At 41.3% G+C, this 26,208-nt stretch overlaps 1 protein-coding gene across 4 annotated transcripts in view; it reads left to right on the top strand.

Annotated features, from left to right (window-relative positions):
• The window catches only part of PELI1 (pellino E3 ubiquitin protein ligase 1), a 44,978-nt gene that overhangs the window by 1,063 nt on the left and 17,707 nt on the right, over window positions 1-26,208 (top strand). Inside the window, exon 2 of one of the 4 annotated variants that reach the window (XM_080586524.1) lies at window positions 11,777-11,941. The exons of 2 other annotated variants lie outside the window; for them this stretch is intronic. In XM_080586524.1, coding sequence (XP_080442650.1) covers window positions 11,887-11,941 — 55 coding nt within the window. In that variant the 5' untranslated portion in view covers window positions 11,777-11,886. Of the gene's footprint in view, window positions 1-11,776; window positions 11,942-11,978; window positions 25,346-26,208 lie in introns of those variants that run through there. One more of the 4 variants, XM_080586526.1, reaches the window with a different exon arrangement.

Below are 26,208 nucleotides of genomic sequence, written 5' to 3'. Positions count from 1 at the left end.
GTTAAATAATGAGGTTTCAGGCAGAGCCGATAGCACGGGGCGATGCTGTGCTGCGTGCCGAAACCACGGAGAGGATCTTAAAAGGCCAGGGCAGAGGAGGAGCGGCTGTGGTTTCAGCTATTCCCCCCCACTCCTAAAGGGGGTAACAATATCTTAAAGCAATTTTTACACTGAAAGCTCATCTCTTGTGTTTTCAACCCCCTCCAAAGCCGCAGTTGTTCGATCTCTGCACGATGCAGCTTCTAGAATACCTGCAAGCACCAAGTAGTGCTCCTGGCCATACCCCTCAAAAGCTGCTCTGATGTTTTTCTTGGGACTCCTCTGACTTTACAACACCCCACTTGGCAAGCAGGGTTACAAAAGACGGAGCGAGACCAAGCCCTGGGCTCAGCATCCCAGGCACGGTGGCTTTATTTTTGCCATTTTGAAGCCACGCAGAGGGAGACGCGGGGTAGAAGGCTCTTTCCGGTTTCTGTTTTAGCAGCTTTTAATATTTTACAGAGAAAAAAAAAAAAAGCCGGATGACCTGTTGATGATGCATCTTCTGTCACTTTTTTATGCTGAAAGGCGCTGCTGGGTTAGTTGAGACAAAGGCTTTCCCAGCAAGGCTGGCCAGATTCTCATTTGCATGTGTTGTGCGGGCCGTACGGGCTTTGTGTGTTTTAGGCCAGCGATTTCAAAGTGAGTAATGTGGTGGCAAAGTTCAGAGGTCTGCACCGGACACTTCCCCTTCTCCTCTGCCCTGCCTCCTCCCCCCAGGAAAAAGCCTGGTTTGTAGGAAACCGAGGACTCGTGGCTGGAAAATGAGGCCCTTGTGGTGCCCCGTCAGAGACGGATCTGAACGAGTTGTGGAGTTCCTACCCGTTTTGTATCAGTGGCCAGGCAGGAAGCTTTAGGAATACGTTTTAGTTGTATTTAGGCATCTGCAGCATACCTTCAGTTTAAATGCCTCCTGTTTCTAACAAACTAAACTTGTAGGAGCGCCTGCATTTAGCTGAGTGCAGTCTTGTGAAGTGTGCCTAATAAGTGTTTCGGTTCTTGCTAAACTCTGAAATGTGTTTCTCAATGCAGCAGGTTGCCATGTTATTGTTTGTGTCTGAAATCAAAGTTTCAAGTAACTACTCGTATTTCAAGTGGAACAGAACTTGGTGTTAGTATGAAGTCTGTCTGCTACAACCATTGTGTGTTTTGGTATTGCTATTGGTTTGTGTTAAGAAACGAGGCATGGAAAACAGCATTCTTTCACTTCAGGATTTATAGCTAGCGACTGTGTTTGTAGATGCAAAATAGAGCATCATCTGCTCGGGGCCAGTGATGTTTAAACTCCTATTCATTTGTAAGGAACTAATTGTGAGTATATTTTTGTATATAACGTCGTCTTAGGATCTCTAGAATACAGGAAAACATAGAACCTGGAACTGTTTGTAGATGCTACTCTATGCCATGAGCTAAAAAAGGAAGAAAGAAGGTGTTTCGTGAAAAATAAAAGTCACTTTTAAGCATGTGCTTGTAAGCTAAATTGTACGGTTGATCTGGAACTCTTGCAGGATGCTATTAAATGGAAGTACTTGTTGCTAGCTGGTCACTGCTCATCTTGCTGATTAAATAATAAAAGTTCTGACTGTAGGTGGCATTAAGAGGTAGAAGTTCACAGCTCTTTTGCTTCCAGACATTCATTCCTTAATCTTCAGATTCACAAGTGTGCTGACAAACTGTCAAAGGAAGTGACAGCAAAGAGATGGTGTAGGAAGTAGGTCAAGCACTGCTAAATACTGCTGAGATAGTTTCAGTGGAAAAAAGTAAGCTTGCTTCCATCTGATCTAGTTTCTGTTTCCTTTCAATCTTCTGGTTACAAGAAGCACCAGGAAATCTCACGCTCCTGCTGTAGTCCCATAGTACTACTGAAATTAATATTGCATCCCTAATCGGGCACAGTTGGTCTGCCTGGGTGGAAAGATTCATGGTGAGGAAGGTAAAATAGCATTTTAGTTCTGGTTCTGTGAGGTGCTGAATCCCTGCAGATTGTGTCAGCTGGGCAAAGAAGAGGTGCTCCTGTGTTTCCCAGGGGTCTTAGGCAGCTTGTGGGGTAGATTTCCATTCCTGCTCCTTCTCCCTGTGCTGCTCCAGGTTGTGCTGAGGCAATGCCATCGTGGATGATGATAATTGTCACAACTGATTGTGAATGTTTCTTGTTCAACATGTTGTTTGAATGGATCTATTCAAAAAATTGCCTTCCAAGTTCAAAACCAATGAAATTATTTGGCATGCTAGAAACATCCTTAAACTACAAAAAAGTGAGCTTTACCCTGTTGCTTCTCTGTTCTAAAAGCAGTAAAAAAACCTGTCAGTAATGTGATGTGCAGAAAAATTACAGCCTTGCACTATGAGTATGTTCTTATCCAAGTATCCTATATTTATACTGATTTGAAAGCAGGTATTACTTGCGGGAGGGAGGAGGTGCTTCAGCTTTGCCCAGGTGAGTGCTCGGCTTGTTGGCTCCCTACGTGAGCGCTGTGCCGTGGACTTCTTGTGCTGACCATTGTCATGCGACTGGGAGCAGCAAACATGGCTAGCAGCTTGAAGTGACCTTTCTGCAATAACCTTGTAGTTGTGAATAAATGTAAAAAGTTCAATTGTCTGCTGTGACAAGCTGTTTAGGCCGCCTCGAAGGGGCTTTATGGGACAACTCTGTTGAGCTGTGCTGAAGGTAGGTGGTCATCAATACCAGTCTTCTTTTGGTGACATCTCCTGCCTGACACACGAGGTAAATCCTGTGAGGTGCTTTTTAAGGATTGGGCTCAAGTGAGAGCTTGTCAGCAGTTTGGTTCAGGCTGAATGTAGTGCCCGGTGGGAGCATTTGGTTAAAGATTGATGGTATCCTCAGGTCCCTGCCATGTAGGAACACGGTTTGGTTCATGAATAGGTAATAAAAGTTAATCTGCTGACCTTGTTTCTTAATCCGTGCTGCTGAATTCAGTCATAGTGACTTGACTGCCACCCATGGTATGTACTGATATAAATGCTAAGTTTTAGGCTCAAATCTCGTGTGCTCGAGAGGGGAATGGACTGAACCTCGCGGTGTGTTTCTGGCTGCCATTTCCCAAGTGGAAATGTTCTCTGATCTTACTCTTCTAACTGAAGGTGTATGGCAGTTGGTAGAGTAGGAGCAGTCAAAACCTCTTACTCTGCCCTTGTTATATTCCTTTTGGGAAGAGGATTTGCTCAACTCTCACTCACGTTGTAATACTTTTCTTCTTCACAAGTAGAGTATGTTACAGAAGACTTTGGATCTGTGTCGTGCTGGCTCTGAATGCTCTTGATCTCCCTTGATGTTGGCTATACAGCTATGTCAACCAGATGTTTTTCTATGCTTACACTGTTTGCAGCAGATTAATTGCAAAAATGTGTTTTCAGAAGGGGAATTTTCAGAAGGGGAAAAAGCATTTCTTTTGGGAGAAGGTTTTTAGTAGTGCGGAAATATTTAGGCCAGAACTGTTCTGGTCCGGGTATACTAGGTAGGGTGGGGATGTATTTGTTGGTGGGGGCAATTACACCTAATTGACAAAAGTTAATCAAAGACCCAGATGTAAGCAAGCTTCTACTGACAGTGTTTTTGTGAGCCTGTTAGTTTACATATTCAGTATTTGGGGAGATAACCATGGTGGTTTTGGCAGAAAAGCTTTTGTTGCTAAATGCTGCATTTCCATTTCTGATTCCGTAGCATTTGCTGTAGTGACGGAGGCTCTGTGTTGTAGACAAGTCTATGGTGTAGCACAGAAATGAACAGCAAGGAAGCCAAGAAAAAGCTGAAGTTAGATTCAAATCAGAAGGGATCTGCTTTTTTGTTTTTTCTTTCCTAATAGGATAATTGGAATAGCTACTAGAGAATGTGGTGTTGTGTACTGATTGAGGTTTGGGGCAAATTGGATACATCAAAAATGCTTTGTAGTTGCTTGCAAAAGATGGGATTGGAGCAAGTTTGTTGAGTAAGATTCTTTGGGTAATAGTTCATTGGAGTTAGGACGTGAGGCAGAAAAAGGAAAAAACCTGCCTAGCCAGCATTGTCTTTAAGTAGACTTCCATCAATGGATTATTGCCTCTGTTGCCAGTTGATATATCTGCTTGGATGATGGAGTTAGCCATTTGTATTTCAAATAACTAATGTTTCTGCAATTATATGATCCTTTGGTCTTAATTACAAACAGTTAAAAATACTCTTTCATGAGCTGGGATATTTTCTTTATTTCACAGGCAAGGTTGGTGACAGAGTTCAAATCTGAAGAGATTAATATTTTTTTCTTCTTTAAGAAATATTGTAAGAGTTGCCATTAACGTTCGTGGAGCTTAAGGCCTGCAAGAGTTTTCTGGAGGCATAATGAGAGCAAATCTGGATCAGATTTGAGTATCTCCCCCCAGCCTGCTTGCCTTTTCAGTGCCCTCTGCTTAATTGTGTGTCTCAGGTTTGAGTAGAGTAGTGAGCAACTGGGAAGCAGCAGCTGTTGAGAGTTCCTCCCTGCCTTCTGCCAGCTTGCCCTCTAGCATGGTAACCCTATGACCTGGGTCAACAACATCAATGTTTTCATTGTTCTTCGGGTCAGGTTAGCTGGACTGTAATCTGTGGGTTAGATCTAGCTTGAAACATTTCCATTCAGCTGGTCCTCTGCCTGAGGAGTGACCCACGGTGACTGGGGCAGCATGCAGAGCCCTTAGGTAGAACTGTGGGCTTAGAGCTGGGAATTAGTGTCCATGTAGCCTGTGCACGTGGCCCCCTTAACCTTCAGGTCCTTCGGGCTGCTATAAGACAACATTAAACTAGTGGCAAAATCAGGCTGAGGATGGCATGTGTTGGTAGTTTTTGTCTTGTGTTAAGATCATACTGCTCTGCCAGCCAAAAATCTAACTCCAAGTGCCCGCTTTCCCTACCACCGGTTCCTTCTGCTCTCAGTGGTTGAGTAGTATTAAATAGCCAAGACATGATTTTAAAAACATGCCAACTTGAGTAATACTTCTGTTTGCTTTGTCCTAAGAGAAATTATTCACGTTAAACGATAAAAGTAGTTTCTGAAGAACTTCTGTAAAGAAATCTCAAGGCTCCTCTTCTCTTAAGTGTTAATGTGTATACTGAGATTTTTTTGGGTGATGTTTACTGATGCTGCCTTGATATCCTTTTCACTTACCTGAAGCAACTGTAATTCACTACAATACTTTTACAAGAATAAATATTGTCTCAATCATGGTTTAACACAAGGTTCAACTGGGAAAATAAGTAATGGTTCTTTTGTCATATCATGTAGCTGAACTATTTATTTGGTATGAGGTTAGGGGAAAAAATCCAAAATGCATCACACATGGAACCTTACTATAAAGTAATTCACTTCCTTTTAAAGAACTTGTTGCTCATTTTCCTTCTGTAATGCACCTCTTGGGATAAGCTGCTAATTCTAAAAATATGTCAGTTCCACCATTTCCCACTAATATATTTTTTTTCTTTGTTTGGCTTTGGTTTGCTTTTTCCCTGAGCCACTTTAAATACTCTGAGGCATGCTTAACATGGAAGAAAATAAATGTGCCTAGGTATTTGAATCGCTGTATTTAGATCACTGCTGTATTTCAAGGCTAGTGGAAGATGACTTTAAACTTCTGTTTTAAAGTAAGAGCGTGCAGGGGCCTCAAGCTTTAGTTAATGTTTCAAGTGGGGTGCATACCTGCTCTTGGGTCTGGCTCCTTTCTGCAGTGCTAGTGGTCTGTTTTGAGTTTAGAGAAGACAATGCAACGTCACTAATGATGTCAAAATTGTCTGACAACCAGAGGAGTTTCTCACCTATGGGAAACCAGAGTTAGTGACTGTTCTATAGTACTGCAATTTCCATCTTCATGATCAAAACCTTATGGTAATTCAGCTTCGGATTTGGGAATACCATAGGTATTCAGAGCTCTGCAAAAAGCTGTGTGATGCCCACAAATGGAGGGAGTGCGTTGGTTCTCCATTAACGGCTTCTGCTCTACGTTAGTAGTGATGATCAAAAATTGGATAGTTGCAGAGGAAAAGATAATAGTCAAGCTGGAAAACACGTCATCTTGTTAACACCTAACTTCAGCACCTGCTATTTGTGTGTGTTGGGGGGAGTATTTGTTTAATGTACTGGCAGTGCAGGACGCGAGAGATCCAGCTCAAATTCCCCAAAACTTACGGGGACAGTCTGTAAAAACTGCTTCTTAACAGTTTCTGCTTCTTTCAAATACATGGTGCAGAGAATCAGAAGGCTCCCGAGCAGGCCCTTAAGTGTTTCATTCGTTCTCTTTCCTTTCCTATTTGATAATGTTTAGGCAAATTTGTGATGATAGATAAGGAGTGCTCTTCTGGTCCCATCTGCTGTCCCTGCATCTCCTCAGCAATCACGTAGCTGTGCACTTGGTGCCCTGGGATTGGAGATCAGGCTGAATGCAAGTTACACGACAACACGTTACCGTACAAAGACAGTTGATCCCTCCTTTGTGCCTAGGTGACTTTCATGGCCAAGTCATCTCCTCTTGATTCCTGTGGTAGGTGGATCTGTCATGCAAGAATCTTTGTTCTTTGATGTTTCGTTAATAAGGTAATTGCTATGCTGCTGATAGCCCACATCAATTGTTAAAGCATTCATTCGGTGCTGTGTGTGGTGGATGAGAAATGTCATTAAAGTAGAACTTTCCCTTTTGGTGCTGCATGACCTGTTGGCTGCTGGTTAAGGTTTCTGAAAGCTACTTCAGGTTGTTGCAGAGGGCTGCAGTGCTGTGGTAAGGGTAGCAGCTGGGGTTCCTTCCTTTCTTTTTAAAAAGAACCGATACATGGTTCTGTTGAGTGGTCAGGCACCTGCTGAAGCTGAGGAACTCAGCTTGATCTTGCAAGCAGATAAATGCATGGGCAGCTTTGTTATTTTTAACCACTTAGTGTCTTTGTGCACGTGTGCGTGTTTTTACAGTCAGTATTGTGGCTTTGGCCAGGGGCTTTCTGAGCAGTGTGTGTCCTTGTACGTGTTGCTGTTGGCTGAGAAAGGCCACGGTGCCATATTGAGACGTGAGGGCTTCCATGGCTTAGGTACAGCAACTGCTTTTGAATTCCTAGGCCAACGTGTGTGCTTTTTCCTCATTTAAATAACTGTTCCTATTTCACTGCTTTATGAGCTATGCATAGTCAGCAGTGGAAACTCCTACCTGTAGAGGAAAGGTGTTGGAAGCATTTTTCCTGCAGTTTTTCATTTAGTGTAATCTTGGAGAGGAGCCTGTTGAAGTTGGCAGTGTCTAAATGGGAACAGAGATAGGAGCCTGGTCCAAAAGATAAGGAGAGAGTAAACCTTTACCTTAAAGCTCAGAGGGACCAGTTGAAGGGAGAAGTGAGGAGCTTCCTTATTGTGTCAACTAAGCATGTGTAGCAAGTGTCTGGCATCTTTCTGTCTCTTAGCATCCACAACAGCAAGTACTGTAGGCCTGCTGCTATTTTATAGCTATTAATAAGGAGCAGTAACAATCAGATTTATCTGGGCCTTTTGTCAGTGTGCATTTCAGAACTTCATTTGTTAATAAATAGCAGTTCTAAAGATCCAGATAGGGCTTGGCTTAGATGTAGCATGAGATGGCACGAGAAACATCTCGTCTCCTTGCCTTGCCCTGAGCAGATGCCAAGCACAGGGTAGAGTGTTCCCTCTTGCTGCCTGGCCTGTGTCCCCAGGCAGCGGTGGGGCTGCAGTCCTTCTGCACAAGCGCCATTAGGGAGGGACACTGTTCCCTCCTGAATCCCAGGGAGGCGTGGGGAAGGGCACGTAAGCCACAGATAATAACAGAAAACCTAAGAGATTTGTGCTCCACTATCCTATCCAACGAGGAGCTTGGTGTTGTTTTGCTCTGTTACATGGTTGGAAGGTGGGGGGAGAGGAATCTGCATGCAAGGATGATGTCTCCAGAGCCCCAGATGGATGTTAAGCTTGGTTTTGCTTTTATTTTAATAAAGGTAAGAAACTCACAGGTGTGTTGATGCTTAATTTGCTGATGTTTGGAGGCTGCTATAGGAATGCAAATGAGCATTCGGTTACTAATCAAATCTTGCATTGCTCTGAGGTATGTAAACTAATGAAATATGAAGCTGGGTGAATAAACTGATAGTGTAGCATAAGTTTCTCAAGTTCACGTGTTCCATTTCTTCTGCCTCCGCTGCGTCAGCTGAGATGTATGCCTCAGTGTGACTGAGGAGCAGGCACAGAACTTGCCTGAACCACAAGCCTGGTGCTTAGGGTGAAAGCACAGTGACTTCTGGTGCAGAGAGGTATAACATCTGTTTGTAACCTTTGTCACAATGGGACGGATTATAAAATGACAAATACTCTGCCAATAGGCATATGCTCAATTCAGCATTTCACAAAGTATGCCAATTAGATTTAATACAAATGTTCCCTTGGAAAGAGCACCTTGATTTAATTTTTTTTCAGATGCATGAAGTAGAAATGGTCTGAGGCTCTCTGTTTGTTCTTTAAAGACTAAGTGCTATATTTCTAGCTCTTGGCAGACATTGTCCACAAGTACTTCATGTTCCATTGGGCTTATGCCAAATTTAATGTACTGTGTGTACTGAAAGCATCAAAAACAGGCTTACTTTAATTTTAGATTTTACAGCTACCATTATTGATTTTTCTTAGAGCTGTTCCATCCAATCTGCTATCAGTTTAATTTCTTTTCCCTTAAGGAATTTGGGAAAGGATCTTGACAGTGTTTATTTGTGTGGCTAGGGACTGTTTATGTGAGTGAGAGCTATAGATCAGACATCTCTGCAGTGGCCAAACTTTCCATTTATAGAAGCTAAATCAGCACGCTGAATTATTTGTGAACTCCTGACTTTAGCAGTGACTGGTATGCTGTGACTAAGGGTGGTGTTATAAACAAAGTCCATCAACTGTTTTTCAAGAAGCTTGAATTTGATAAAAATCTGAGATGGGAAAGGACTGTTACCATCAGCTGATCTTCGATCATATGGTACCAAAAATTGTGGGCTACCATTTTGCAGTCCTTGTACACCATACAAGTACAAGCCTGTGAGACCTTCGACTCTGAAGAGACAAAAAAAAAAAAAAAAAGAGAAGAAGTAGGGGGGTAGGGGAGAGAAACAGCACAAGTAGAAGTTACGGTAGGTTGACAAAGAGCGGAAGGAAATAACAGGGGGAAAGAATAGGGCACAGTGCAAAACACCCAACCAGCATGCGTTGGTTTGTTCATAACGCCGCAGTCATCAGGTCTGCTGATCCCTGCCTGACAGCTTTGTCTGCTGGCTTCATATTTTGGCTGTTCATCTTTTATTTTCAACCCTCGGGGCCAAGTAGCTGTGCATAAGCATGGCTTTTGGCCAGGTGGCTCATCGCCCTAAGAGTGTAGAGCAGGATTCCCTTCCATTATGTTGATGTGGAAGAGCATGGCACTCAATGGAGCCTGCTTTTTCCCCCTCCCCCTCTTAGTAGTTTTTTTTGTCTCCTTTGATTAAATGCAGGTCTGCTCTGCTTTCTGCTTTGCAACTGCACCCTCTGCCAGTGCCGCTAGAGCAAAAATTGCTCAGGTCATCAAAGTGGGGAATAGAGGGAGGGGTCTCTTGATGCAGAGAGACTTAAAATCCCAAGGAGTTCTATGTTTGCCGTTAATAGGACCTATTGTAATTGAAGAACATGGGAATTACTAGTTAGCCTTCATTGTAGGCTTAACCACAGCACCCGGTGGGTGGGTTTGTTATGCCTAACTGTTATGTGTAGTTTGAGAATAGTTTTATGTCCAAATTCATTGTCCAGTCTTCAGGCATAGTTTGCAATTCAGATTTTACTTCATCTTAAGGATGGAGCTTAGTTCTTGAAAGCATTCCTTTAGCTTTGATAATCTTCAAAATACCATCCCGCAGTCTTCAGAGACTGTATTTTCGGTGGTCTTCCTGTCTTCTCACTGCGCCTTAGCACACGTGCGCTGGGGGCTCTGCTGTGACCTGTTGCATTTCTGCTTTGCCAAGCAGCTCTAGAAGATGCTTTCCCAGCGTGCAACCACAGACCAGTTAGGAAGAGGTTTTGCAACTGGACCCTGAGATGTGTTAACATTAGTATAACCTGCCCGGGAGTTTTGTTGTAGCAACTGCCTATGGAAGTAACTTGCATTAATATTAGTGGACAAATTGTGCCTCTTTTCTGCCTCCCAAAAATGTTTTGGTAATTTTATTATTTTGATGTCCGTTCTCATAGGGGGAGTAGGTGCTTCATCATGCATCAGAACTGAGTAAGCTGACAGTGCTTGTTTTCCTCTTGTCTCTCAATTTGTCCCAGTCCCTAGACCCCCAAGCACAGCAAAAACTATTATAAGAACTGTTCTACAGAAAAATGTAGAAATGAGTAAACCTGTTAAAGACAGAGGAAAGGGTTGTTGCAAGTCTACTTTTGTAGCAGGGACAGAATTAGAAGGTTTTAGTTTATTGCAGTTACTGTGCTTGCTTTCAAGCTTAATTTTTAAAAATCCTTCATATAAGCCAAGTATTAACTCAGTATGCATGCTAATAAGATTTGTGCTGTACTAAGCCATCTTTTGCTGATGAACATAGCTTTTGTTACATGAAGGAACAAAATAAATTGAATAGAAGGGTGCGTATAAAGAAAACAAAAATCAACTCCAAGGTTAAGAACAGGAGTGGTTATGTTTCCTTGTTTTTTCAAGATAAAACACAGCTTTCAAGTACTGCTGAAGAACAAGCCCTATTTCCTGTCATCTCACTATTAATCAGTCCATGCATTTAAAAAAAAAAAAAAACACAACGAACACATTAATTTTGCTGTTTTTCTGGAAACGAACACCCAGGCAGCTCTATGCAGTTCTCCCTTCCTGTTCTGTGTTTGCAGATGCAATGTAATGAATCAAATTGAAGAGTGGATCTGGGTCTGAACCTGGGGAGACCATACCATGGCTGTGCAGAAACGTTGTTGTCTAAATGCAGGGCAGCAGGGAGGACCGCTGCTTTTGTAGGCAGTGGTATTTTATTCTGCCTTGAAATTGTTTAACCTCGGAATGAGATCCTGCTTTATGTTAGTGGTAAGCAAGTGCAGGCATTCCTGCAGGTCAGGAGAACAGGTGATAAATAATAGTCGTGTGATGCAATGCTTCTGTCTTTGCATGCAAAGCTCATGCCTAAGTACTAGTGGCCAGGTTTCTCAATGAATAGAAGTTACTTTGGAAGGGAACTCTGGAGATCATTGAGTCCAGATCCCCTTGCTCCCCCACTCAAAGAAGTTTGAAGTTAAAGCCAGCTCTTTCATCCTTTTATTCGGCATGGTATTGAACAGTGCACAGCCAGGGTGTCTGCTGACAATTCTTATCTAATGTTTACCTGCAACTGTCAATCTTCTGTAAATGTCTAACTTAGACATACCCAGTATAATTCAGGAATGTGGTGTGTTTAAAGTTTCATTAAGTCTTGAGCATGCTTGTACAGACTGAACGCTATCTGAATTCACTGAATAATTTTGAACAACTGTTTGAGTTGCTGTGTACTAGGAATATCAATTGGACACAGAGCGTACGCTCTGCTCAAAGACATGCTGTAAAGAGAAGAATTGCCAACATTGGTAAGTCTCTATGAAACCAACTTCTTTACAGTGGCTGTGAGCAACAGGTAGCTTTCCCACCTCTGCCTCTCCCAGCTGACAGTTCTCAATTGGTGATGCTAGCCGTTTGGTGCTAATGTGGATGGGGCTTAACCATATGGTCTCGCTCTCACTTTCTCTCGCAGTGTTGAAAAATGTTGTCCTGTCTACACTAGCAGCTAACTGATCTGAACCCATTGTTGACAGCCACCATCATCAACAGGTCATTTTCCCTCTGCGAGCGTGGCTTTTGATTATGTATCGTAAATCCAAGTGGAAGTGCGGTTACAATCTCGCGGTTCTTGGACACGGTGAGTTTACATCTGCACGGTTGTTCTAAGAGAACAAACGTTTCTTCTTACACTCGAACTTCTCTAGATGAAAATATGTAAGAAACAAAAAAACACAAAACCAACTACATCTAGAATTCCTGTGAAATAGACTTTTTTTTTACCCCATAAGGTTTTGATTGAGATTAGTTGCTAGAAGTACAAGTGTAGAACAATACAAACTATTAGTATTGTGTTGCCGTTACTGTCCATGACTGTATTGGTTCTTTAAACACTGTATTTTTAAAACAGCTGGAGAGAGACTGCTTGAAGCTGATCATCAGACAGCATCTCTCCACAGCAACTGCAGATGTTATTGGAGACATGACTGCTAAGCTGTACCAAACCATATTTTCTCTTGTCCCAATGTTGAATTTCTACCGAAGGTTGTTTCCAGAGGCCCTGAACCGGTGTAATATTGTAGTACCTGCTGAGAGTGATCTCTTGCTTCTCCCTCTCATTTCCCCACCCCCTGTGCGCACACAACCCCGCTCCCGAGATCCAAGTTGTGCAGCCCTGCACCCTTCTTTGCTCCAGATCTGCTGACCAGAATTTTTCAGCGAGGTGACTTTTCTCACTAACCCAAGAGAAAGAAAACTCCTGCGATTAAATTCCCAAGAGGTTCAGGGAGATGAGGTTCAGGCAACTTTGTCATTAGACTGACTATATACCCTTCTGATGTGGTAGGCTTAAAATGCTTGCTTTGCTTTTGTAGCTTTGTCTATGAATGTGCTTGGCTTATTCCTTTTTCTTAGCCCTCTCATTTAAGGACAACTGCTGCTGCCTCCTCATTATTGCTTGCACCAAAATAATAAGGGAGGGTTGTGAGAACATTAACTTTTCTTTGCTTGGACCACCTTTGATACAAAATTAAGTCTAGAGAAAATGAGAATACAAGCTCAAATCCAATGGATATGATTAATAGCGTGAAGACTTTTGGCATATAACTTTGAAAATGTTTACAGTTTTGTATCTTGGGGGATTGGAGCAAATAGGCACGAGATGCTAATCATAATGATGTTTTTCGTGATCAAAGGTATCATTACTTCAGTGGCTGCTATTTGTGTTTAAACTGCCAAAGTCCTAAAACTGGTTATGAGCAGTCAGTATTGGTGGTTAACAGTCTGAAACATTTTAAGTATAGAAAACTCAACCTCATTTTTTTTTCCAAGTGAGTTTGACTTGAATTCATGCTGCATATTTCTTCTAGTTTCAGATCAGCCGTGGATTCCACTGTGCCTCTGTTTTCTGTCAAGTTTTTATCCCAAGTGAATTTTTTATTTCAAAATTACTTAACAGTGCCACTGTATTTCAAAGTGAAACTTGTCAGATAACACAGTATGGTCTAGAGCTTTAAAAATACTGTAGCTAGTAGAGCTTTGTTTTATCAACTCAGAAGTCTCATCTGTTAACAAAGAAATTTTATCTAATGAGATAGAATGGGTCAGAGAGGATTTACGATGTTCAAGTACTTGTGTATAAGCCAAAATACTTGTTACAGACTCTTAGCAAGCATGTAATTCCTTAAGAGCTTCAGAACACAGTTGTTAGTGAAGCTGAGGGTTTTGGAAGCTCAAAGATACCTGCTATTTGAGTGCTTCATCTCTTCGGGCAAACAGTACGCAACTTAAATATGGTAACTGACATTGAGCGTTGTCTCTGACTGCACTGTAATTATTCTGAATGTCTGGGGCTTATCCAAAATCAGTGTGGTGAATTAAATTACACGTCCAGCCCAGATCTGCTCCAGTACAGTCTTGCTTAGGTAGGCTGATAGTGATCTTGCTTACGCTGGTTTAATTCAGCTGGCTTCAATGGGATTGAATCCTTACTTGCACCTACATAATTGGGCTCAGGTATCAGGTTTGGTTAGGAGACCTGCTAGGTGGACGAGAACAGAATTAGGACTTCAGTTCCTTTTTCCTTGCTCAGTTTGCATTTGATTTTTTTCAGCAGAGTATGCCTAGAAACAAAGTCCTGCTGCTCAGTACAATTGATCATCTGTTAAACAGATGAGCTACAAACCTCAGTTTTATTTTTGTGAAACATTGTGAAGGCTTAATATAATAAAAAGAGAGAAAGAACTCGGTCTGTTGCTACATTACTGTGCCAGGAAATAATCTTTCCTCTCTGACCAGTTCCTTAGCTGTTCCAGCCACGGTATGATGTAGTTTTACTCTTTTAACAATGGCTTTATTTAGATTATCCTTTTAACTAACAGTTTTGGCATGCTTTAAAAAGCCATTTAAGGAAGAGGATCTTGCTGTGATACCCCAGATTGGGCTAAATATATAGGCTGCACATCTTTTATTTTTTATTTTATATTTAATTAGAAAGTCTTCATTTGTGCCCCAGTAAAAACCATCTATAGAGCATGTTGAGTTTGCAAGCAGTTATTCAAAAGGCTGAAGTTTTGTCAAAAGATGCTGTCTTCTGTGTATTGGAGCTGTTTCAGATTATTCTGTGAGTTTCTGGTTGGTAAGAGATTCCACATTGTTTCTGGTTAACAAGAATATTTTTCTTGTGATCTTTGATTTCTGTTGGCTGCCGCTTCAGTGGGAATTACGACTGTTTCGACGCCCCTTTGTGTTAGGTCCTCTGCTACCTTCGCTTATTTTTTGTATTCTGGACCTTTATTTTTTCAGATAAATATAAGTCTTCAGTGTATATAGTTATAGTCGTACTGTTTGGGGATGTGGTTTGCAGTTTTTATCCAATTTATACTTCAGGTAGGCTTCTATATCAGAAGTTAAGGAATAAGCAACATGCTCTAACCTTTGGGAAACCCAAATACTTAAACGTTAATAAAAAAAATCAGTAAGTAGTGTGAGGCTGTTGGGAGGGTTGTCACACTTATTCTGATTGTATTAACCTTTTCCATTCCCTGAATGAGGCAGGGTGACTTGAAAGAACAGATCTGGGTATAAACCCAGTATTTCCTGAACTTGCGCCCCCTGATGTTTGATTCGGTCCTGTTCTTAAAAGAAGTACAAGTGTAAACACACAGGTAATCCCACAGTCAGACTTTTTGAAAATCCCAGTCCTGCAAATATGAGCATGTCTAGTTTTAATATCAGAAGCTGTAAAATCATCTCTCAGTAGCAAAACTAGGAATGTGCAGTTGTTCCCAGAATCGGTGCTTCGCTTCTGAGTCAGGCTATAGCTGACTGTTCTAGCTGGACAAGTTTCGTGACCAAAGCTTTGTGTAAACAGTTGGGCTCCTGCTCTTTGACTATGATGTTTGTATCTTCCTCTTAAGTACTTAAAACAAAACAAAGCCACTTTGAATAAGTCTTTATTTGTTTCTCATTTCTAATGATATAGATACTCTAGCTTTGTTAGATTTTAAAAGTAATGAAAATTAAATAATTGTGTATCTGATGTTACTGATATAAAACCATACTTTGAAGAGAAAATCTATTTTTTTAAGCAAAAGGTTTTTAGAAAATAGTATTTTCTTGTATTTGCCCATTTTTATTGGGTTTTTACCTTTCTTCAATTAAAATGAAATGCCTTTCTTACAAACAGGAAAAAGCCTCAGCTTGGAGGTCACTGCTAAAAGAAAAATACTTCACCTCAAACTAATAAAATTATTGGAGCTGATATATATGTAGGTTCTGTGATGTTCCTTAGCATAGAGAATATTTCAGTTGTTTGGTGACTGCTAGGACCAAAATGAGATCAGCATGGCATGTTTACAGACGAGGACTATGTAATATAAACAAGGCTAGAGGAGGTAAGCTTATGACAGCACTCTATGTGTTTGTGGAGTTCAGAGTTTATTTGGGGGACATGTAATTCACACACTTCCATCAGCAAAATGCTGAATGTGCAGAATGACTTCAGAGTTTAAAGTACTGCAGTGTCTGTGAAGCCAAAGAAAGTCTCGTCTTTTCTTTAGAGAATATATATTACTTTTACAACTAGTTTTGAGGTTGCCAAAGCCAGGCTGAGTGTGCTTGATGTTTTTTTAATTCTAAATAAAACGCTTGTCACTAAGGTGTATGGAGGCAATGCATGCTGCTAAGGCAGCAGCTGGTTAGACATCACAGCTCATCAGACTAGTAGCCTTTGTCCCACTTGTCCCAAATTTTACTAACTCGTTCTGTTTTTTAGTGTCAAATTGGTTACACTGGCTTTGCTGTTTTAGTAGGTCTCTGCTTTATTTGCTGTGTCTGTTGTATAGTTCATTACTTGAATGGGCTTGCCTAAATGTATTCCTGATCTGGAATTTGCATTGGTCTAGGAGCTTGAATGTGGTCGGGTGTCTTAGTTAAGGTTGGGTAGTGACTTCTTAACGTGTGCGTACTTGGCTGCTTGGCCTCTTCCTTCCTCTGCTGCGCGGCACTTTTCTTCTCTGCAGATCGATGACACGAGACATCCTGAAGCAGAAGAGTCACAAACTGAATATGAGCAGGACTCCTACAAACCTTTGAGTGCGTGTGAATGAGGCACCAATGTGCTCACTATGCACAGCTGTTAGCAATTTGAAGGAAAGTTCATAAACAATGTCAGTCCCAAGGGGGCTGCACCAGAGGACCAGAGAGAGCCCTAGCTAGAATACAGCTTTAAGCATGTATTTTTTCAGAAGAATTTACTGAGTTGTGTTGCTTGAAAACGTTTTGTGGGAAATAGGTAAGCCTGCTTTAGGTGATAAGAAATACACTGAGCTTGTGTCTCCAAATCTCAATTTTACGAATTTTACTGATTTTTGGGCCATATATTGAGGGTCTGCATTCACACAGAATTCTGTTGACTTCAGTGGATCAAGGAAGAACTTTTTCGTCTTCAGGAACACCTTACTTGCTTACTGGTAGACTTACATTAGCAAGACAGCAATCTGACTCCTAGTATTTCATTAGGGTGAGTGGTGTGACTTACCGTCATTGTAAGTGCAAGGGCAGGTCGTGAAACTGCCTGCTGAATATTTTAATGTAGTGTAGCAGTGGCTGCACACGTTGACTATTGCTGGAGAAGTGCTTTACCATGGTGACTCACTTTCCCTGTGCGCTACCAATTTAAAATCTTTTGTCTTTGGATGTTAGATTTTTGTCCGATTTTTGCTTTCCTCAGTGATGCACGCTCAAAGGCAACAAAGAGTAACACAGATTCTGGAGAACATGGTATTTTGTGGGGAAGGAAGGGGGACCACTGTCATGGTACACAGATACCTCTTACTGCTTTTGAAAAACGGATTTTGTGACCCACACACTTAAATATCTTCAGAGTACTTTTGGTTGTAGCTGAAGACTATACTATCTTAAAGAAAACAGTTGCAATATCCAGCTGGAGAATTTCTTTTATTTGAAGGTAACATTTTTCTGTATAGATAGCAAATTTTACACTGAACCTAGTGATACCTTGAAAACTTTCAACTGTGTCAAATATTAATCATAATTTCCTTAGCTCCTTGATTTTGTTAAAACTGGACTATATGGTCAGGCCAAATTCGCTTGTGTGTTTATAAAAGTATGGCTTCTGATCTAAGTCTCCTTGGTTGAGATACTCTGTCCTTGGCTTTTTTTGGTGAGAATACATGCAATAACACCAAAACTTTTATGTGAAATGACCATACATACTTAAATGGCTGTGTTTTACTGATTTGTGATGTTATTCCCACTGTGCTAACGTTACTGTAGTAGTATTTTCTTTGTTTTCTGTTGAAATTTCAGGAAAAAGCTTGAACATCATGTTCTTTTCTCCTTTCTGTCCGAGTAAAAGTTAGGGAAGGCATCCCTAGCACTGACTTCTTAGTACTTTTTGAGAATGACCTTTGTGTTTTTAGGTGTTAGTGCCCGTACAAAGGTAAATGGATGGCTGTTGCATCCTCTCAAGTGCAACTGCCTGTTTATTTTTATAAGCAGAAAACCTCTTATCCAAATTGGATTAGAAGTGTAGGAAGTAAAGTATTGCTCTTCTTTAGATATGCTAAATCATGCATTGCCCATGGGATTATAAAGGAGAAGAAAATCAAATGCCATGGGATACTTTTTTCCTCTGAGCAGTAACAAAGTGGGAATGGGTAAGTGATCTAAGGAAACATGAGGAGGTGGAGAAGATATTTGAACTTCATCTGTTTGACTTGCTGGCTGTGGAAGGATAGTAACGTGGAAATATAAGTGTACAAAAAGTTAGGGTTTTTTGTTTGTATAGCATTGTATTAGCATAAAAACTGGTTAAACGTATTCATCAAGAAACAGCTTCTAATATATTGGGAGACAGCAGAATATAACTTTATTAGGAATTTATCACACATGCAAAGTAATCAATTCTTATTTTCTTGGATTGTTGCTTAAAGTAATCTTTGTTGTTTGGGCTCAAGTACAGAACACTGAAAGATTGCTATAAAGCCATGCTTGAATGTCAGCAATATGGGAAACTGAGGAGCTGAACCAGCCATTTAACTTATATTGTAGCCCCCTAGATATCCTGTTGGGCCACTGTAAAAAACTGACACTAGGCTTGCAGAGAGTAGGCAGACCTCTGACATCTCTCCAGAGGTATGTAGGTCATATGCTTTTATATGTAAATGCTGGAGGTGATATGTTTAGAAAGGACCAGGTTTTGTACCTTACATAAAGACTGTCCAAAGCTTGAATTTAAGAGGAGGAGGAATACATTAAGATGATACATTTATTAGCTGTGATTTACCAAATACTCATGCATGAACTACAGACTTGGGACTTTCACATGCAAGGTTTAGGAGGGCCAGGTGGAGGTTATCCACACTTTTTTTTTTTAAACTGGAATTGCAGATGAACTACAGTTGAAATGGTGAGTGTAATAACAGGGTGGTAAGGAATTTAGGATAAAGCAGAGGGAAACTATTGGATGAACTTGGCTTTTGTGTTTCACAGCCTCCCAAAGTGAAAAGGAACTTGCCTTATTTTAAGATACCCATTCGTGTGATGTGGGAGTTGAATAGAAACTATACTGAGTAGTTTTTAAATTTTGTCCTTAAGATCTTTTTTTCCTAGTGAGTGTGGAGAGCCAGCATGCTATAGCTGAATTTCTATAAGTGAATACTTTTCTGTCCTTTTTTCCTAATCCACATGAAATGTTTTTTCTTACTAAAAGTGAAGCAAAGATGTGTTAACACTTCTGGCAAGTCTGTGAACTTTCTCTGAAGAAGTCCCTGGTCAGGCAATCTAACTTTGTGGGAATGAAAACTTTCAGGTATTGCAGGTTCAGCTAGTTCTACTAGCAGGTACTTTAAAAGTTTTGCAAGCAGGAAAAATATGACTTGGAAATGAATTTGAATTGGGCCTCTGTTTCTTAATTTAGGGAAACCATAATACCTGAAGCTCACTGAATCTGAGCTCTGCTCTTCAAAGAACTTAAAACTACAGCTGAAAAATTCTTTGAGGAAGTACTTGAGCATAGCCTATGTTAATTGAACTTGCAGATATGGCATTTGACTTGTTGTGTTTTCAAGATCCACAAGTGTTCCTGGAAGACTTAAACTAAAAAAAAAAAATCAACAACAACAAAAAAACACTTCCACAATAGCTGTGTCCAGGTACCTGAGAAATTCAAGCTTACTGTCTTGGAAAGAAGCCCAGTGCAACTGCATCTGCATGTTTGTGGCTTAGTAGATGGCTTACATCAGATTGACCTTTTGGGAAAATTAGTTTTATTCAGATGATGCCTTACTTATCTTTTCAGTCCTGTTGTTTGGGAATCCAGCACTTCTCATGCCTCAGGCCATTCTTGGGAAGTCAGATGAAGGTCTATCTAAAGAGCAGGTCAATTCCTGAGTATCTTATTTGGGCAATGATTGCTGTGAATACAGTTCTATAATGCCATTGCTGCACTATTAAAGGGGGCAACGTGTTTGTGAAGCTGTTGTGAAACACAGGGGATGCTGTGTGTCTTAACCTTTCAAAGTCTTAATCAGCCCAAACGGTCTCCAGTGTGTGTACAGCAAGCTCTCTGCAGTAATTTTTGCTAATCATTTTGTTTTAAGTAAACGTTGAAACAAACTGTCATAGGAAGGCTATCAACAAACATGAAGCTCCAGGTCGGTCTGAAAAACTGCTTGTCATCTGCAGTTCTCCAGCATTCAATATACCTTCCCTATTTCCTAAGGGAAGGCATGTCTTGAGAGGCCTCTTCATGCCTAAAGCTGAGTCTCTTGCAGTAATAACTTGACATCTGGTAAGCCAACTCCTGCTCTGAGCAGAAGGTTGGACTAAATGACCTCCTGAGATCCTGGAGTGCTCTGTGATTCTGTGGAGTTCTTCATAAGAAGTTGACTCAGCCTTTTGGAAACATATAAGCAGCATTCTAATGCTGGTGCACGACTGAAGGGCGAAGGTGTCAAACCTGTAACATAGGTGGCTTGTTTGAAGGTGACCTGCATTTAAAATCCCTTCTGATTCTTTTATTTTGAATATCAAACAGATAATGTTGTTAATATCATTGGAGACTTTTCAAGATAACTTCTGTCTTTATATTTTACATCATAGAATCATTAAGGTTGGAAAAGACCTCCAAGATCATCTGGTCCAACCATCACCCTACTACTACTGTCACCCACTAAACTATGTCCCTAAGCACCATCATATCGCTCCATCTAGAATCACTTTAGAATTAGATCTAGGATTAATTCTTGAGTGGTTCTATTGAGTATCAACAGTCCTGCTGTCCTGTAGATATTTTTTTAGTCTTGCCTGAGATTCCTTCAGCTTCTAGTAAGGTTTACTATGAAATTCTTTCCCAGTCCAAAGACGAGTGATTTTGCATGCTCTTTGTTTGGCGGGGTCTCTCCCCAGTAGGAGTTTGAAAGTACTGACTTAATCCAGTGCCAAAAGGCTCATGCCTACTAAAGCAGAAACCAGCCTGGAGACAGAGGGCCAGTTGTGTTTTCAGTCTGCCAGGTGGGATACGCATCAACAGTAACATGCTGTCCTTGAACCAAAGGAGGACTTCCCTGGCGTACCACAGGACAAAGCATGCAAAGATCTAAGAGTGGAATAGGACGTGGTAAGAAGTGCTCGTTAGGCTCGTTTAATGGCATAGGATGACTCGAGTCATGGGAAATATCTCTCTGCAGTGTGATGATTTGTTGCCTCTCTGTGACTAGGCTAGTGCAGCTTCAGTGATGAGTTGCTCCACAGTTGCCTAAGGCTTGCCATGGTTGTTGGATGACAGATATTGTAGAGTTGGCGAAACCTTTTGAAGGAAAGTTTGCTGTGCCTTAAGAAATTGAGATTCTACTTTGTTCTTTTACTTGGCTGTCCTGCAAATCTAATTAGCTTCTCCAACCCCTTCCAGAAGCGGTTAGTGTAGAAGAGTTAACGAAGTTGTACCATCTACTCTTCATGTTACAGCAACTTGAGATACAGCAAAGCATTCTTCTCTAAAAGCTCTAACTGTAACAATGGACCTTTGTTTGCTTGGTCCTTACAAGAATTTTCTTCTTGCTATTAGGCACCACACAGTGGTGCAAAGAATTAGGTCATTTCCTTCCCTCCTCCTCTTCCTGCAGATTACTCGATTAACATTTCTATTGTATACTCTAATTAGCATGTTCTTGGCTTCAGGCTGCTTTCCCCCCATAATCTCCTTAAAACACTGTAGTATGACTTTATTAACTGTATAACATGGGAACTCCTTGCACAGAGATTACACGCGATGTAACACAATGAAAGATTAATGAGGCTGGCAAGTCGGTAATCTGCCATCCTTTCTTCTCCCCCTGTGCAAGACCTCTGGGAACCCCATAATAGAATCAGCACTTCCTGATGCATGAGATTTGCCTTTTCCTGGGTATCATTGGCTTTGATCAGAGTTCTGCCTCTGACCTGGTGGGAAATGGATTTAAGGTAGTGTATAGCGCATGTTTGGCATTCAGCGTTGAGTGTATTTCCCCTTGGGACTGTTACAGATCCTGTTCTTCTAAGGTTTTGCTGTTCGTGTTCTTTAGTCTCTTCCACCACACCCTATGTGCAGCGATTTTAAACACTTACCCTGTGTTTGGGGCTTTATTCCACTCCCTGCCTGTTTCATTAAATAAAATTATCAACAGGCACGTGTTTAAAATGTCTCTTGAAGTGTATTAGTGTACTGATCGGGGAACTCTAGGATGAGGAATTTGCCACTCGGATTTCTCAGCTGTCCACACAGAAGAGGACATAACATCACCCTTTGTCCATATCCATGAGTCTGTCTTTTTAACTGATACAGCTAGAAACGCATTCCTCTTAAAAGCTCGTTCTGAATGTCATGTGGAATCACGTAATTATATCAAACTGTACAGCATCTGCTTGTGAGTCAGATAGAAGAACATGACGATACAGCCCTTTATTTCTTTAACAACTTCAAGGGAAGAACCTCCCCTGCAGTTAAGCGTCACTTCATGAAATTAGCAGCGATAACTTGGGCTACAGATTTCATTGTTGTAGTCTAGCACGGTTGACAGCATCTCTGATCAGGGAAAATTCAGGTAGCTTGCCTAGTGAGAGTGCACTCAAGGCATTTGCTTCTACTCCTTGAGGCAGACCGCCATTCTTATGTGGAGTAGAAATCATTAAACCTTCCTCTTAATAAAAACCTTCCTCTTAATAAAAGTCAAGAACAGAGTAGAACATGGCTATGGATAGGCACAGGCAGGGAAACAGTATTTCATCGGACACAGCCACTTTGTGTGCTAGGTCCAAAGTAAGTGCAAATAAACCCTGCTTTTAAGATGAGGGCATGGTTAGCTATTGAAAGGGCATTATGCAGTATATTTGTCTGCTAGCAGACTACCCTCCAGAATACTGCGGGTCGCTGTTATGGGAAGAGATGGGATGTAGGGGTGAGGATTGTTTCCTGTGGGAAGCCGGGTTGGACAAGTAGAAAGTACGTCCAAGCAGCTGCTCATTCTGCAACTTATGTGACTGCAGAATACAGGAATCCACAGGTTTATTAACCTGGGTTCTAAACAGTGGCAGCTGTAAAACAAAGAAATAAAATAAAGCTCTTAGGAGAAGAAACTCTTAGAAGCCAATTATCTTAAATTTGCTTTTTAGACTGAACACTTTTTAAACAGTGCAACTCGAGCGTTATGACCACTGTGAGAAAAGTATTGCAACTTCAAAGTGTCGATACCAGTGTCACTTAGCACTGCGCCAGTTTGGGGTGCTCCTGTGCAGAGAGAGCCAGGAGTTTGACTTGATCCTTGTGGGTCCCTTCCAACTCGGGGTATACACTGATACAGAGCACCTTTTGTACTTTTATTGCTGTACCTGTATGTTAAGTGATACTAACACAATCCTGATGCTTATTTTTTTTTTCCTTTTTAAGTCCTGATTAAGACAAAATTAAAACTATTAACTTTGTATAGGCCAGGGCAAAATGTAGAAGACTTGAAGGTGATGGGGGAAGTGGGATCAGGCAACTCCACCACCACAGTGAAAGGTGCCATACCAATCAGTGGAAGAGTGAGGCTTGTGTGATAGTAGAGTGAGGGTGTTGATTTTGGCAGGGAGGAGGACCAGATTTGAATCTCAAGATGTGGCTTGATGAGGTTTGTTCAGAAGGTTCTGATCTCACTAGCTTTGGTGCAGCAGGTTTACAGAATAAACCCACGAACAGATTTAAAAAATGATTTGGGTTAAAATAGTTGGGGTTTGTGTATGTTGATTTGGTATTTTTTTTCAACCACCTTCTCAGTTGAGTAATCTGACAGCTGTGATAATGACCATACCATCTCAGATCAATATTGAGTAGCATGGTGGCCAGAAGTGGAAGCCTGGAGAGGAGTGGAATGATGGAATTTGCACATCAATGCTTCTCCAAAGTGCTGTTCAGTGGTTGCAGCTCAGTCATTTCTGTGGAGCAAAGTGATACCTGTGTGCTTAGTAAGCTATGATGGTGTATGTGGTGTCTTTGAGCCTCTATACAGTTTTATTATCAAGAATATCCTATGGCAAGGAGTTCTGTAGTTCAGTTTTTCAGGTGACAAGGTGATGTAACAGCACAGCCTGACAGTATTACTTTGGAGAAGATTAGCTGTGGAGTACAGTTTGAGGAGAGAGGAAAAAAAGGTAAGCATTAACCTCGTTCTCAGCAGTGAAGCTTACTGATGTGGAGTTGCAACTTATGCTGCATTACAGCATTATGAACAAGAAACTAGTTTGCCAGTGCTTAGCTTTGAGTGCTCCTGTGTAATCAGGAGCCTTCAGTTCTGCTGGTACAGCTGTTTGCACAGCCATGCTGCGAGCTCAGTTGGGAAACAGATCCAGCCGAAAAACAACTGAGCAGGTAAAACCACTTTTAAAAGCATGGACAGCTTCACTGTGAACCAGATCAAGGAAACCAAGCCAGGAAGCTGTGCTTGTAAAACTGAGGTGGCAAGCAGTGCTATCTATAGGAAAGAGCAGCAGAAATGGCAGCTGTACAGCCAAGTGTAGAGTTTGGGGATGTCGGATGTCAGCCTGAGCGTGCGTCACTTGAGCCAGCGTAACCATGCGCAACTGCTTGGCCCATTACAATTGCAGTGTAAGACCTGATGTAAATGTTAAACTACTGCATTGTATCTCGCTTGCAGCAGACAAACATTTGCATGATCAGTTCCACGAGGCGGTAACTTGATCACCATTTTATGGCTCAGGCATTTAAACAACTGCATCAAGCCAGTGGGTTAGATTATTTCAATCGTAGTGGAATGCAAAATGAGAACCTGGTCTAGCACATGCAGAGTTACCTTTTCGAACGTGCATCCTGTAGAAATAAGATGCTATAGCATCTCTGGCCAAGTGATTCCAGTATCTAAAAGCAGCTCTACTCAGGTGGCGTCTGCAGGTGTATTGTGTCCAGCTCTACAGTATATTAGTGAAAACAGGGCTAGCAATACCTGAAGGCTTTCTGCTGTTTTAATTCTTACTGTATTAAGTAATCACTTTTTGTGTGGGAGGTGAGGAAGGCTAGCTGGGTTAATAAGTGATGATTTAAATAAAAAGAAAAAAGGTATAGCCTGCATGGGTACAGTTATGTAAGAGGAGCTGACAAGGAAATAGAACAGTGTTTCTCTGCGAGTCTAAACCGAAGAACTGCTGGGGATCTGGGCTGCAGGATAGCTTTCAACACACCCTCTACTTCCTTTTTTCCTTTTTGGGGCCAGAGATTGATGAATTTATGGCACGGCGAGCAGGATGCAGGCTGTGACTTCAGCCAATGGTGCGCAGCGTGGTGGTGTTTACCTAGCTTACGTAAGGCAGAGCCAGCCCCCGGTTAGTCAGAGTGCGTTCCCCACTGCTTAAGTAAAAGCACACGGCAGAGGCACTCAGTCTGGCAGTTGCTGGGATTTAAAGGAGTTGGTGGATTTCATGTCTCTTAAGCAAGACTGAAGGCTTTTTCTTCTCTACAGTGTAGAAATACTGAGAGAACAGAAAGATACTGGTAAGTGCTCTGCATGCCGTCGGTTTTACGTTCTAATGTTGCACTGTTTCAGCCTTTATAAAAGCCTCCTCAGTCACATTATTTTTTAGTAAGAAGTTGGGAGTTCAGTGATATGGCTGAAGGGAAATCTGAGAACAGGCAGCATGTTTGCAGGCTGCTTTCCCACCTCAAATAAGAAGAGACATATAAAGTGCACAATATACTAAATGCATCTTGTTCACAAGAAGTCAGTCGCTTCTCATTTTTAGTGTGTGGAGCAAGATTCCTTGAAACTGTCAGCGTTATCTAATAAATCATACCAAGGGGAATTTCTCACGGAGCTGTTAAATATTACTGTTGTCTAAACCAAAAGCGGTTTAAATGTAATTATAACTTATTTGTGCAAGATGATACAATACGCTGTGTGAAAAAGCTTGAGCGTAATACAAACATCTGTTCAGTTGATACTTTGGTACATAAACTGCCTCGTCAGGAAGTCAGAAGCTCAGAAAACAAAACAGTAATGTTCAGGTCTGCAGAACAAGAAGTCATTGTGGTTTTCTGCAAGTACAGGGTTCTCAGCTATGTATTCTACTTCAGGTGCATCATACAGTAGATTTCCCTGTGCTCAGTAATCAAAGCATAAAAAGCTCCATCTATTTGTGTAATGGCCCTTTTAAAAATAAAATGCCTGTATTTTGGTATATACTCTCCATCTGTATATGGAAGTTGTGATTCTCTCACTGAATTGCAATGAACGTTGGGATTGCTTATTTTTGAGGTAATACCGTGTAATTTGTCTGAAGGCAGTAAGAGTATAATTTTAAAGGATCCTGACTGCAGAGTTCTCAGTCAGAAAATTAGACCTTCCTTTTGCCACTCTG

This window comes from Anser brachyrhynchus (genome assembly GCF_964034855.1).
Source record: "Anser brachyrhynchus genome assembly, chromosome: 3".
NCBI classification, from domain to species: domain Eukaryota; kingdom Metazoa; phylum Chordata; class Aves; order Anseriformes; family Anatidae; genus Anser; species Anser brachyrhynchus.
Note: the sequence above shows the minus strand (reverse complement) of the source record. Positions and strands in the feature narration are given on the sequence as shown.